Raw genomic sequence first — 13,878 nt, 5'->3', positions numbered from 1 at the left:
GCTCGAGATTGTTAAACTGATGCACATCAGGTTCTTTGCTAGCATCTTAAGCCGCTGTGCCTGACCCCACGGTGCAGCACACAGACGCATGCCGGCGTTGCACGTGCTCGCAGCTGCTTTAGTATACTGGCTCAAGGATGCTTAGTAACTGGGAGGCCTGCTGGGGCAGAGGGACTAGGAAAACACTGGCTGCCTTCCAGCGGTTTCTCTAGTGGGGACAGTTCAGACTGAGGAGGGCAGAATCCTAATGGGCTGGAGGGGGGCCTATCTCACCTACACTGAGAACAGGCCATCCACCATGGCAGCCTTTACCCAAGGGCTCTTCCAGGGGGAATTTCATGACTTCATCCCCAAGACCTATTATAATTTGTTATTGTATAGAATCTCAGTGTCTGAGTTAAGAGGAAACAGAGAAGTGACTCAGAATGTCCAGCCCCTAAATCCAAGGCTTTGATGCTGCTTCCTTTTTTATCCTTACCTTCCCCACCTATTCCTTACCAAGTCCTGTCAAGTCCTTCTGCAAAATCTCTCATCTGTCCATCTCTTCCCTCATTGCTGCCCTCATCTCTCGCTTAGGCTGCTCTGGAAACCTGACTCCTTGGAACTCTCTTTCGTTTTTGTTCTGCTTCTTGGAAAAGCACAGCACCCCTGCTGTTTCTTTGCCCTGTGATGAGCATTCAGATATGTGAAGACACTCTTGTCACTTTCTACTTTGTTTAAACTCTTCAGCCTCCGTTTAGATAGGATTATCAGTCCTTTGCTGTCCTGGGCATCTGCTTTAATTTCGGGTTCTCACTGTGGTCTCCCAAACTGGATATGGCCAGTTAGCTGGTGATCTATGCAGAAGGAACCCGGACTTCCTCTGATCTGGTCAGTCAGCCAAACCCATTTCTTCATCCTCCTGTCTTCCTCTCCAGTATCCTCTCCCCCAGATAGAAGCTGAAAGTTAGGTTTAGGAGTCTCTGTTTGGAAAGGCAGCTGATACATTCAGAGATCCTGAATCTGCATTCAGAGGGAGCAGGTACAACAGGGAGGAGCCCTTCCCCTGGGGTCTGGGAATAGAGTGGAAAAACTGGTGAAGATGTGGAGGTCACTGAGGATCCAGGAGGAGGAAGATCCCCATGTTATTTCACTACCAGGCATGCTGAGGGTGCTTCACAAGATGAAGAGAGAAACTTGGCAGCTCTGTAAATATGGAGATCCTTATGCATCCAGGTAGTCCAGTGGTGAATTGAGCCCCAGCGTTAGAATGTGTGCAAGATCATGCTCCCCAAATTCTTTGACACTCTTTAGGGGAGAAGGTGGGTCTAGGTCCACTCCCCTGGAATATGGGCTCTATGATTGCTTGACCACCAGATGTGCTTCAGATGTGAATCAGATGATTTTAACACCTACCTTTTGAGTCGTCCAGCTAAGGCCCCAAGACCCATCTTTTCTGTGCCTTTTCCAAATTCCTGACCTATAGAATCTATGAGCATAAAAAAATATGCTCATAAAATCTCTAAGGACAACAAAATTTAGGGTGGTTTGTTAGGACTAGTAACTAAAACAGAATCTCAGGTTCCTAAGACTCCAAAAGTTTGGGCATGTCAGTTAAAAACTAGTGGTAGAAGTTTATATAATTTTTTAAATCTATTGTACACATTAAAAAGTGGGGCACCTGGGTGGCTCAGTCAGCTAAGTGTTGACTCTCAGTTTCAGCTCAGGTCATGATCTCAGGGTCATGAGATCGAGCCCTGCATCAGGCTCTGTGCTAAGCATGAAGCCTGCTTAAGATCCTCCCTCTCGGGATCCCTGGGTGGCGCAGCGGTTTGGCGCCTGCCTTTGGCCCAGGGCGCGATCCTGGAGACCCAGGATTGAGTCCCACGTCGGGCTCCCGGTGCATGGAGCCTGCTTCTCCCTCTGCCTGTGTCTCTGCCTCTCTCTCTCTCTCTCTCTCCTCTGTGACTATCATGAATAAATAAATAAAATCTTTAAAAAAAAAAAAAAAAAAAAAAAAAAGATCCTCCCTCTCCCTGTGCCCTTCCCTCCACCCCCACCCCCTCACACCATATGCATTCAAGCTTGCTCACCCTCAAAACAAAACAAAAAAAAGGAGCAGGTGAGTTAATGAAATAAGTGTTTTGAAATATTTTTCTTAAGATTTTATTTATTAGCGCAAGCGGGGGTAGCAGCAGCAGGAGAATGACAAGCAGGCTCTCTGCTGAGCAGGGAGCCTGATGCAGGCCTCGATCCCTGGCCCCTAAGATCATGACCTGATGAGCCGAAGGCAGACACACTCAACCTACTGAGCCACCCAGGCACCCCTATTTTGAAATATTTTATTAATTAACAGTACAGAATGCCTGTTTGCTCTAAAAAAATTAGCAAAGTAAGAAACCTCTTTTAAATTATGGTTTAACCTTTTCTGAGGCTCTTATTGAAAGTTCAGTTTATTTTGATAATTCTTTTTTATGTTCTGCATCACTGAACAGAGTACTTCTCCAAACCTTGTAAATCCAAATGGAATGGGTGTTTCTTTTGCCTCATTTACTGCTTTTAATAGATGAGCCAAAACCTACTGAAATTTTTCATTTGGGAGACTTGTAAACAGGTCAGAAAATGATTTCTAAGTCCAGTGACAATGTTCTTAGAGGGGATACACATTGTTTAGGGCCACAAAACTGCTGCATCTTATAGCATGTAGATTATAGTCCATAATAAGCTTTGGGTTTGCATTTCTTACATCAGGATGCTGATCTGATTAGAGGTGAACATTTGGATCCCTGTGAGGGCACCAGTGTCACTTAGTGGTAATAAAAGTTAACTTCCATTGTATTTTTATCTTTAAAAATGAGAAATGTTCATTTGTCCTGCATGACAGCAGTAGATATTTTGTACTGAGGTACAAGCACCCTACCTTGGAAACCACGTGCCGGTAAATCTCTTGCTAACAGAGGTGGGGCTGTGGGATTCAGAGCAGGAGTCCTAAGTGGCCAGGCCCCAGCCAAGCTGGAACTGAATGGAGGCCAGCTTGCATCAGAGAGGTGGAAGTGGCTGCACAGCCTGACCTTAGCTGGCTTCACAAGTGACACCAACCAGTGCTTTTCAGGGGACTGGCACTGCTCTGCATTGCCTGTTAGCTTACTGCTGAATAATAGACACACACACATACACACACACACACACACACGTATGCACCGCTGGAAGGGAAGGAGGAAGGAGTAGAAGCAGACTCTATAGGGTTCCCATGACCTGAGCTGAAAGCTGACACTTAACCAACTGAGCCATCCAGGCACCCTGAATAATAGCTTTTAAGTTATTTTAAATAATCTTCAATTAAGGCTTTTTCTTTTTTAATGCTTGTGGCCATGAGCACTGCCAGAAGGTGAGTTGTTGGTGTTCTTTCCTAAATTATCAAGTGAAGAGATTCTTTTTCAGATTGCTAAGAACAGTCTTCAGCTTAAAGGTAAGTCATCCTGTGTGTTTGAATTCCACGCAGCACTGACTGGGGATGATATGGGATAGAAAGTCTGTACTTGGACAGTGTGAAAGGATAAGGTAGGGGGATGGCAGAAGGTTTGTTTTCACACGTAAACATTTTAAAGTCTCCTTGAGCTCCATAGTTGATTTCCTGGGGTAGGGCGGAACAGAAGATCTGGAAAGGGCCCACAAAACAAGTCTTTCTCAAACACACATTCCCTGGGAGTCCTGGGTGTTGATTTGGAATGGCGGAGAAATCAGCACTGAAAGAGGATAGCCAGATAGGAACAGAGACAGGGTGGCCAACGTGCCAGATGAAGCCTGGGACACTAGAGAAGAGCTCTGCACAGCAGAGAAGCCCAGAATCCTGGGGAAACTGGAAGGAAAACACATCTACTTTAGCTCAGTAGGTGAGAACCACCAAAGGGATTGAGTAGGGTAGCAGCAACCGAAGAACAAAGCCTCTCCTGTTGGCACAGGGCCACCCCCATCCGGGAATGGGGAGCAAGCCCAGCCTCTGAACCAAGCACAGATTCTCCAGGGATGGAACAGACAACTGCTGGACTTTGATAAAAACCTTGTAGTTTAAACTCTTCACATGTATGGGAAAGGCAGCTCAGCATAGTTGCTAATAATGTGGGTTCTGAAACTAAAATTTGTGTCCAGTCCTTGCTTCACTGTGTACGAGCCTTGTGACCCTGGCCAAGTTAGTTCCTCATAAGGTCTGTAAGTACAGAGCTGATGTGTGTGACTTGCTCAGAGCAAATTTAGCACATAGTGTATGCTTTGGTGTTACTTCTCGTTTATATTACCTTGATAGAGCATAAATGGCCTTTTCACACATTTAAAATATTTGTGAAAATAAATGGATCAGTTATGAGTCTTACTCTACAAACTTAGATGAGGAAGGTCTTTTATAAAATGATGGTCACTGGGGGCACCTGGCTGGCTCAGTCAGGGGAGCGTGCAACTCTTGATCTCGGGGTTGTGAGATGGGTGTGGATGGAGATCACTTTAAAAAAATATGGTCACCAACATTCACTGAAGGCTTGAGCCAGGCATGAGCAGAGTGCTACTCTGCTGTGAAGTGGAGTATAATCCTCGTTGGGATACTGCTGCTTTGGGAGGTTAGGTTGTGTTGTCAAAGCTTGCAGAGCTAGGAAATTGTGGCACCAATTCAATCCTCATGGGCCTAATTCTAGAACTTGATGATGGGGATATTACTGCTGCAGCAGGACGTGAGCTGTGCGTGGCTGCAGGGATCTCACTAAGAGAAATCAGAGCTGGAAGTGGCCGTTATCAGACCTGTGTCATCTAATGTGTGCCTCTGGGCCAAAAAGGGAAGAGGACCGGCAATGCAGGCCTGATGATACAGGGCTTTTGTTAGTAGGTTTAATGACTTTTTGTGTCTCTAGAGCTCAAAATTCTGGAGATGATTCAGGAATAGCTAAGAAGTTTCTGAGAAAGGGGAAGGTCATTACATCAAAACAAAAGCATTCTACTTAGGACCATGTAGTATGGAAACCAGAGTAAGCAAATGAATCGACAGATTAGGAAAGAAAATTCAGAAGTAGGTCATTTGTAAAAGAATTTATGATCAAGATGGCATTTCAAAACAGCAGGCAGAGACTCTGGGGACATTGGCTCTGTACCTGAAAGGTTACACTATTTTATGCCATCCCCAAATTAAATTTTTTAGGGACTAAAAGGAAACTCTTCACAGAAGACTTTGAGATAAAAACAAAACTTACAAATGTTATTTTTATAATTTGGTCTTCCTAAGCAATGCACAAAATCCAGAAATAAAATATTGATAGTCTGAACCTCATGAAAAAATGGGGAGGGGAATGGGGGTAGAAGTTCGATGTTTTCTGTTTTAAATTGTCTACAATGAGAACTTAGGGGACAGTGTGGTTTACAAGGCAAAATGGAAGATGTTCGTGAGTAGCTGTGCAAGTGCTTTTTGTCCCATCGACCACCAAGTATTGAGCTCCCCCCTTGGATGCTTGGGCTCAGAAAGACAGCCCTTCCTGCAGGGCTTAGAGTCAGCCTGGGAGGACTGGGCCACAGGCAGCGAATGCCCAGGACCCACCATCTGTGTAGTGGTTGTTGAAGAAGGAAATGTTCACTCAGGGACCACTTCCTGGAGGTAGTGGGATTTGAGCAGGGCCTTGCAAAGTGAGGAGGATTTCAGTGGGTGAGGAAAAGGGCTTCTAGGCTAGGGAGGCTAAAGTTGCATATGCCCCAGTGCTCTGCATCCACACTGAGCTGGGTGCCCACCCTGTCAGGGGAACAGTAGTGGAGGAAGTGGTGAGAGCAGGTCTAAGGTTGGAGATTGGTACAGTTGGGCCTGAGTCACAGGGTTGAGAGGATGCTCCCTGGGCTGGGAGCAGTGAAGTGATTGACCTGGAGGGCCTGCTTTTCTAGGTTTTCAGGTATGGATGGGATGAGAGAGTCTGCCCAGGAGAGCACTGATTGGTTTTTGATTAACGGAAGATTAAACACACAGAAGTGGACACAAGGGCAAGGCAGGCCTCAGACGAGCACAGCTCTGGGGCGGGGCCACATCTCAGTTCTCACCACACCTTGGACAAGAGTCCTCAGCACAGGCCCTTGACTCTCATCATGCTCCTCTCACCCCAGACTCAAGCTTGGCGTAGGATAGGACAAGATGCAAAGCATTCTGATTACAGCAGCATTCTGGTTGTTCTATAAATGAACATAGGCAAGGAAGCAATTTGGAGGGGTCCCTGGGTGGCTCAATGTTTAGCGCCTGCCTTTGGCCCAGGGCGTGGTCCTGGAGTCCCGGGATCAAAACCCATATCGGGCTCCCTGCATGGAGCCTGCTTTTCCCCCTGCCTGTGTCTTTGCCTCTCTCTCTCTCTCTCTCTCTCTCTCTCTCTCTCTCTCTGTGTGTGTGTGTGTCTCATGAATAAATAAAATCTTTTTTTTTTAAACAATTTGGAATAATACTTTGTGGAAAGAGATGGCTTGAATGAGGGAAGTGGCAGGAGGAGTGGGACAAGGGGCTCAGGTGGTCAGGATGGGAAGCCTTTGGGCTTTCCTGATGGGCTGGAGATGAAAGCGAAGAGCCACAGATGACTGACTCTGCCTTTGGCCGAAGCTACTGAAAGCCCCTTGCCCTCAGCTGTTGGTGGGGAGGCAGCAGATGGCAGAGTTCAGTTTGGGGCACGTTCGTAACGGGCACCCAAGAGAGTGTTAAGTGGGCAGCTGGTCACAATGAGGCCGCAGTTCAGGAGGGAGGCCTGGGCTAGAGAGATCAGCAGGTAAGTGACGGGTCAAGCTGGGCTAGGCTCTCAGCTAAGGCTTTCCTGCTAAGGGTCTTCCTCTTCCCAACTCCCTTAGCTGGGCGGCAGGGCTCAGAGGCTTCTTCCTAAGGAGAAACCAGGGACCCCTCGTACTTCCAGGGCCTGGTTACATGGAGACAGGGCTGGGAAAGGAACCTGAGCCCACTGCCCCGCTCACGTGCAGCACAGCCTTGGATAAAACCTGGTCACTGTTGCTTTAAGTCTCTGGGGAAGGGGTCCATTGCCCTGCACTCACCAAGCTGAGGCAGACAGAGAAGGAAGTGGGGCAGGAGTGCAGAAAACAGCCGGCTGCGCCCCAGGCTTGCTGTACATGAAAACTTCCTGTGATGAGACCGGAAACACAGGTGCTGTCCCCAGCACGACATCTCCCAGAGCTGGGGCCAGAGGGAAGCCATGGACAGGCCCCGGGCCCTGGTCCTGCTCTTGGCGCTGCTGACGCTCTGCATCACTGCTGGTGAGTTGGGGGCGGGAGAGAAGCAGAAGACATGGGGGCAGGTGATGACCCAGCCCTGGGGCCCTCCTATGCCTATATCCCGCAGGGACCCCTGAAGTATGGGTTCAAGTTCAGATGGAGGCCGCCAAGTCCCCGTCCTTCACTGTCCGCTGTGGATTCCTGGGATCTGGCTCTGTCTCCCTGGTGACTGTGAGCTCGGGGGGGCCCGATGGTGCCGGAGGGACTAGGCTGGCTGTTTTACACCCAGAATTTGGCATCCAGCAGTGGTCCCCTACCCGCCAGGCCCACTGGGAAACCAAAACCAGCATCTCCCTCACCCTGGAAGGAGGGTCTGAGGGGAGAAGCCCCAGTCCCAACACCACCTTCTGCTGCAAGTTTGTTTCCTTCCCCGAGGGCTCCCAGGAGGCCTGTGGGAACCCCTTCCTCAACACGAACCAAGGTGAAGCTAACGAGGGCTGGGAGGGCAGGGAGGGCGGCAGGACACCAGCCACCCGTCTGGTATGCCTCTCTCTCTACACAGGGCTCCCTGCCCCTACCCCAGCTCCCATACTGCGGGCTGACCTGGCCGGGATCCTGGGGGTGTCAGGGGTCCTCCTCTTTGGCTGTGTCTACCTCCTCCACCTTCTGCGTCGCCAGAGACACTGGTGAGAACCAACCCCTGCTGGGCCCAGTCTAAACCCCCAAACCAGCAGGCTAGCTAGCTACATGCTTTGTTTCTAACCCTCCTGACACTCCCAGGTCTGTCACGAAGGTTCAGCCACCCCTCACCGGCCCCCAGACACAGATGCCAGCAAGGGTAAGGACCAGGGGACTGTTTTAGAGTGGGGGGCGGAGTAGGCTAGAGCTGTGAGGAAGGGCTTAACTTCCCCATCATCCCTGCAGGTGACTGGCCAAGCCTCCCTGGTCTCTCTCCAGGTCCCCCACGCCACCGTCAGCACCAACAACTGCTACTGCCCGGCAACCGTGGACATGGCCCTCCGGCCCCCACCACTGTCCCAGTGGGCAGCGCTGCCCGCCCACACAGCATACCCACGCCAGCCACCTGCCCACTGGGCCCCCCTGCCAGCCTCTGCTCGCAACAGTTTCATCTCCATGGAGAATGGACTTTATGCTCAGGCGGGAGAGTGGCCTTTCCAAGCCAGCCCCAATCTTGTCCCTTTCCCCAAGTCTGGGCATGGAGCCATGGAGGGCCATTTAGGAGTCCAATGAGAGGGACCCCAAATCTGCTTGGGTTTCCTCTCCTCTCAGGCCTCTGGGTCCCCCTTCTGTTGAGCGTCTGTCCTGGGCGCCCATCATCTTTGCACAACTTATTTTATCTTAGGACTGACTATATGAGTGTCTCCGCACATACCCAGCCAAGGCCCCCTTTTTGCAGGCAGAGGATGTGGTCAGCATGTGTGCACGTGTGGGCACACGTGTATCTATGTGAGGTGACAAAATCCCATCCCAGGTTGTTTCCTGTTTTCAAGTTCCCAGCCCCCATAGGTGATGTTGATAAGTAAAAAAAAAAAAAAAAAGGTGGCTTCTGACTGGGGCCTCAGCTGGACCTTTTCTTTACAGGTTATGAAGTTAGAGGTAGTTTCAACCCTGGGAGGCAAGAGCCAGGTTAGACTAGGATGGGGATAGGGCATGCATGGGCGATCTCTGGGCCTGCCCACCCCCCACCCTGGACAAGGGGTGTTCCTGGCCCGTAGGCTTTGCTGAGAGACACCAGAGGCTGGGAAGACAAGACTGGGGGGCTGATGGTAGGGTGATCCATACTTATATCTTACCATGTCCTAGGGCAGCAGCAAGGGCTCCGGGGGCACCAACCCAAGAAAAGCCCCTTCAGGCTGACCTGGCATCCCTGTGTTGGGCTCTCTGAGATGGTTTGCAGATGTGGTCCTGATGCCTGCCTTCCACAGAATTCACAGGTGGGAGGCCCACCTCAAATCTGCCCACAGCAGCTTCCTCCAGCCCCCCCTCATTTTGAGGGTACCAGCACCATTCCTCACTGGTTGCTCGGGGCATAGGTAGCGGCCCAGGCAACACAGGGACTGAACACACACTCCCCTACCCACTGATCTTCCCATCTGGGAGCCAGCCCTCCTCTGGTAAACAGGCCCAGCAGCCTGGGCCTTATCACATTTTTGCCATGTGAGAATGTGGTGCGAGCTCTGTGGGCTGCAAGTCTCCACAGGAACCTGGCAGGTTCTGGGTGGCAGGGGGCAGAACAGTCCTGGAGCCAGGCTCAGGCCGCACCCCAGCCAGGAAGAATACTGGCAGAGGGAGGGGACAATCCCAGGTAGTGCCACCTGCCAAGCCAGGAGCCACCCCCTCTGCCTGGCTGAAGGAGGGCCTGCCCAGAGCCCATGTCTAACCACAGAACCTTCCAGAAACCCAGTTTACTATTCTAGGTATGCTCTAATGTGGCCTCCCCAAAACCCAGCCCCATCCAGCTACCAGCTCTACACAGCATTGGGGAGAGGATAGGCCTGGCAGAGTGAGGGCCTGTCTTCCTCAGCCAGTGATCATCCCCCTCCTCTCAGAAGGCCTCAGCACTGTCCTGTGCAGCTGGGTCCCTGCAGGGCTGGGGCCTGAAGAGACCGGTGAGGGTTTGTGGAGGTCCCTCAAGAGGGTCAGGGAGAGGTCAGTGAGGGAGGGAGTATATCAGGGCCCAGCTGCCTTAGGACCATGTCAGGACCAGGGACAAGGGTGTGGGGACAATCGGGCTTGCAGGGCCTCAGAGGAGGCCTTGGGGGGCTCCCCCAGGAACCCTCATTTCTCTAGGAAGGGAATGTTTATAAGATAAAGGAGGGAGCTCTGAAGGATCCCTGGCCTGAACCTGACTCCCCTCCTGGGCCACTTGCCCATCTTGGGAGTCAGAGATAGCTCCCCCGGATTCGAGCCCATCTTCCACAAACTCAAAGAGCCACAGCCAGCTTGGTCCCTGTAGTACATGAAGCCCCAAACATCAGGAGCCAAGAAGTCTCCACAGCTGGCCTGCCCCCCACTGGCTAGCCCCATGTCCCAGGAGCAGCAGCACTGAAGGGCCCAGCTGGGCAAGCAGAGTTGAGGCACCACAGCACACGGCCCCAGAGAGCCCTGGGCCAGGCCCCTTCTCAGCCCCCAACATTGGAAATAATGTTCTTTGTTCATCTAACACATATGGCAACTGAGGCCTGAGAGACAGAGAGATGACTTGCCCAAGGGGACAGGACTGATCCAACCCCCTTACTCCCACCAGGCATCTGGGACATGCCCTCTGCCATAATCTGAGATAAGGCTTGGGCTTTGGACCCACCCAGCTTGGATTCCAGGGGCCACTCCCTGCCTGTGAGACCCCCAGCAGTTCAATGTCTCTGAGGCTCCCTTTGCCCTTGAGTATATAGTAAGGGTCAGAAGGGTGTGAGGCTTGTAAGCCAGGACTAAGTACTAAGCAACTTTGCACAGAGTGTCTTGCTTAGGACTTAAACCCCAAGGGTTGGGTATTTTCAGTAAGTTCATCTCACAGAAATGGAGCCTGAGCCTGGGGTCACTGAGCCGGAAAGCAGGGGCGCTTTCAGCAGGGAGCAAAGGAGGCACAGTGCCAGCTGCCTGGTCTAGACACCTCCATGGGTCTGCTGGGCTCGGGCAGCTGGGGAGGATGATGGGAGACCCTCCCTGGGCCCCAGGCAGGAGGCTGGGCTTGCGGGGACCACCTCCACTGACATCCGCTGTGGACTGGCTGGATGGCGCAGCAGCCTGCAAGCGATTTCCAGAGGTCCTTGTGCAGAGGACGCCAGACCCTCCAGAGAGCATCTTTGGAGGCACCATGGGGTCTCATGGAAAGGATGGAGTTGTGACACACCCATGTACACGACCCCCACCCCTCCAGGCCGGGTCCCTCAGCCCTCTCCTCACCCACCACAGCTGGCCGGACCGACCACCCCAGACACAAACTCGCCCCTCCCCGTAGTGGTGTGGTGACCCCAGGATACATGGTAACAATTTTCTTTCAATATGTGGTCCACCAATCTACATCTGCAGGGTCTCAGGACTAATGTTTTACTAGACGGTAGAGAATAGCTTTTTCTTTTTTTTTTTTAATTTTTATTTATGATAGTCACAGAGAGAGAGAGAGAGAGGCAGAGACACAGGCAGAGGGAGAAGCAGGCTCCATGCACCAAGAGCCCAACGTGGGATTCGATCCTGGGTCTTCAAGATCGCGCCCTGGGCCAAAGGCAGGCGCCAAACCGCTGCGCCACCCAGGGATCCCCGAATAGCCTTTTCTTAACAATAGGTAGCCCTCAAGGTCTTGGAAACTTGGCTTCCAAATTCCTTAGAGACCTATGCTATCTTCAACCCCTCACTCCTCACAGTCACAGGTGCACCTCTTTCTGCCCAGAGGTCCTGTCCCTGTGCTATAATAAAAGAAACTTTTTGCATTGAAAACGTCTCAGGAATTCTTTCTTGACCACTCGCCTGGCATCCCCATATCACTAGTTACCCCCGCCCTCCACGTGGCCCACTGCCTGTACAGACTGTCCCTGCCTCTCTCAGCTCTGGACCCTCAGAAGCCACCATTTTGTACTGACCCTTAACCTGGGGGAGGGGAATCAAGGTGCTTGGCAGCTGCTTCCCTTCTAGGGACCAATGGGAAGAGCCAAGTGCCCAGAATGAGTGCTGGACCTAGACATCACAATCTCTGGCTGGGTGTGTGGTTTCTGCCCCCACAGACGAGGAAGACTTGAACCCTTGCTGGGTTCCCTGAAGGGCACTGGATAACATGGCCTTGCCCCCACCAAATCAGGGTGCCCACCATGCTCACGCTGACCTCTAAAGTGAATGTCAGGGGCCTGGGACCTTGAGAGAGGAAATAGGGCCAAGGCATGTCTGAGGGCTCAGCCAGTAGGACACAGGTAGAAGACCCTGGCCAGGCTGAGTTGGGGGCTGGCAGGGGAGGATTGAACTAGGAGAGACTCCTGCCCCCTCCTATTCTTTGGGCCTCTCCCAGGCCTTAGTGGGGAGTAACTCCCCCCATGAGAAACCCAGGCTGTGCCCCCACTCCCACAGAGGGACACACAAATGTACAGCATACTAGGTGTGCTGGCCCAGCCGAGAGCGAGGGGAGGCTCTCCAACTTCAGGTTCCAGCAAACTCTGCCGAGGAGGATCAATGACATCTGGAATTTCCACCACAGGGCCCTCAAACAGCCTCATTTCAATATCTGTGAAATGAATGAGAAATCTGGCCTGTTTGGAGAAAAAACAAACAGACTACATTACAAATGTAAAGAGAAAAAAAACAGAGAGTGATGCGAGAGGGAATAATGGGGCTTTTCTGAGAAGACATCTAAAATAAAACTCAAAACTGATTGGGAGAGGTTCAGGCAAGGACTGTGGAGAGAATACTCTGGACAGGGAAAGACGTGCAACAGCCCTAGTTAGAAAGAGTTTGGCCCTACAAGGGCCCCAAGCAGGTCAGTGTGTTTGAAACAAGTTGAATGAGGGAGTAATCAAAGCCCCTGGAAGGGAAGTGGATTTTATTATAAGGGCAGTTGTCACCTCTGGTGAGTTTTAAGCAGAGCAGTAAAATGATCAGATGGACATTATGAAGAGAGCACTCTGACGAGGGGAAGAGAGCACTTGTGTGGGGGAAAAATAGAAGTAAGAACAATTGGGGAGTGACTGCAGTGATCCAGGTGGGAGCTGGGGTATCTGAGGCAAGGATGTAGAATGCAGAAGGGAAGAAGCAGATGATTCAAAATGTGTTTTGGAGGCAGGGTTGTTCCTAGCTGCAGGGAGAGGGGATCAGGATGGTTTCAAGGGTTACGCCATTTTCTAACGTGAGCCAGTAGGTAGGGGAAATGCCATTTACTTCAATGGAAGATTGAAAGGAGCATCTTCCAGGGAAGGTGTGACAAGGGGCCAAGAAGAAACAAATTGGGTTGAGATGCCTGACACACAAATGAGTTACAGCCTTTTGATCCCTCCTCAAAGGCAGAGTCTCAGGAAGGGACCAGAACTGTATGCAAAATCTTGATGAGAGAAAGCGAAGTTCCGAATAAGTGATATACCATGTTTACAAATCAAAAAGCTCATTGTTAAAAGGTCTATTCTTCCCAAATGGTGTACAGGATCAAAATTCTGTCAATCAAAATTCCAGCAGGCTATTTTGTAGACACTGCCCAGCTGATTTTAAAGTTTATGTGAAAAAACATAATTACCTAGAAGAGCTAAAACAATTTTGAAAAAAAATTTTTTTGAAAAAGAACAAAGTTGGAGGACTCATACTTTTGGATTCAAACTTATGTTAAGCTATAGAAATCAAGACAATGAGGCATAGGGGAAAGAATAAACAGAGCAATGGAATAGAATGAAGTCCAGAAATAGACATCTACCTACCTACCTCCCTTTCTTTCTAGTCAACTGGGTCTATGTCTTAGATTCAACACCAAAGCCATGATCCATCCACAAAAGAAAACACTGATAAATCAGACTTCATCAAAATTAACAAATTCTGCTCTTTGAAAGATATTATTAAGAAAAAAAATTTTTTAAGATTTTATTTATTTATTCATAGAGACACACACAGAGAGAGAGAGGCAGAGACACAGGCAGAGGGAGAAGCAGGCTCCACGCAGAGAGCCTGACGTGGGACTCGATCCAGGGT

The 13,878-nt window shown here is 50.5% G+C and overlaps 1 protein-coding gene and 1 long non-coding RNA gene across 2 annotated transcripts in view; one reads left to right on the top strand and one right to left on the bottom strand.

Annotated features, from left to right (window-relative positions):
- The first annotated feature begins 3,373 nt into the window (after window positions 1-3,373).
- PVRIG (PVR related immunoglobulin domain containing) lies at window positions 3,374-11,658 on the top strand. Its single transcript, XM_038539294.1, is given in 6 exon segments — window positions 3,374-7,195; window positions 7,197-7,245; window positions 7,331-7,684; window positions 7,766-7,889; window positions 7,984-8,041; window positions 8,128-11,658. Coding segments are annotated over 6 exon segments (990 nt in total). The 5' UTR covers window positions 3,374-7,117; the 3' UTR covers window positions 8,455-11,658.
- The window catches only part of LOC119872147, a 37,539-nt gene continuing 35,024 nt past the window's right edge, over window positions 11,364-13,878 (bottom strand). Inside the window, exon 3 of the long non-coding RNA XR_005360569.1 lies at window positions 11,364-12,458. This is a non-coding gene — a long non-coding RNA (uncharacterized LOC119872147). The remainder of the gene's footprint in view (window positions 12,459-13,878) is intronic.

This window comes from Canis lupus, chromosome 6 (assembly GCF_011100685.1).
Source record: "Canis lupus familiaris isolate Mischka breed German Shepherd chromosome 6, alternate assembly UU_Cfam_GSD_1.0, whole genome shotgun sequence".
Lineage (NCBI taxonomy): Eukaryota > Metazoa > Chordata > Mammalia > Carnivora > Canidae > Canis > Canis lupus.
The sequence above is the reverse complement of the archived record's forward strand: the minus strand, read 5'-3'. Positions and strand labels throughout refer to the sequence as shown.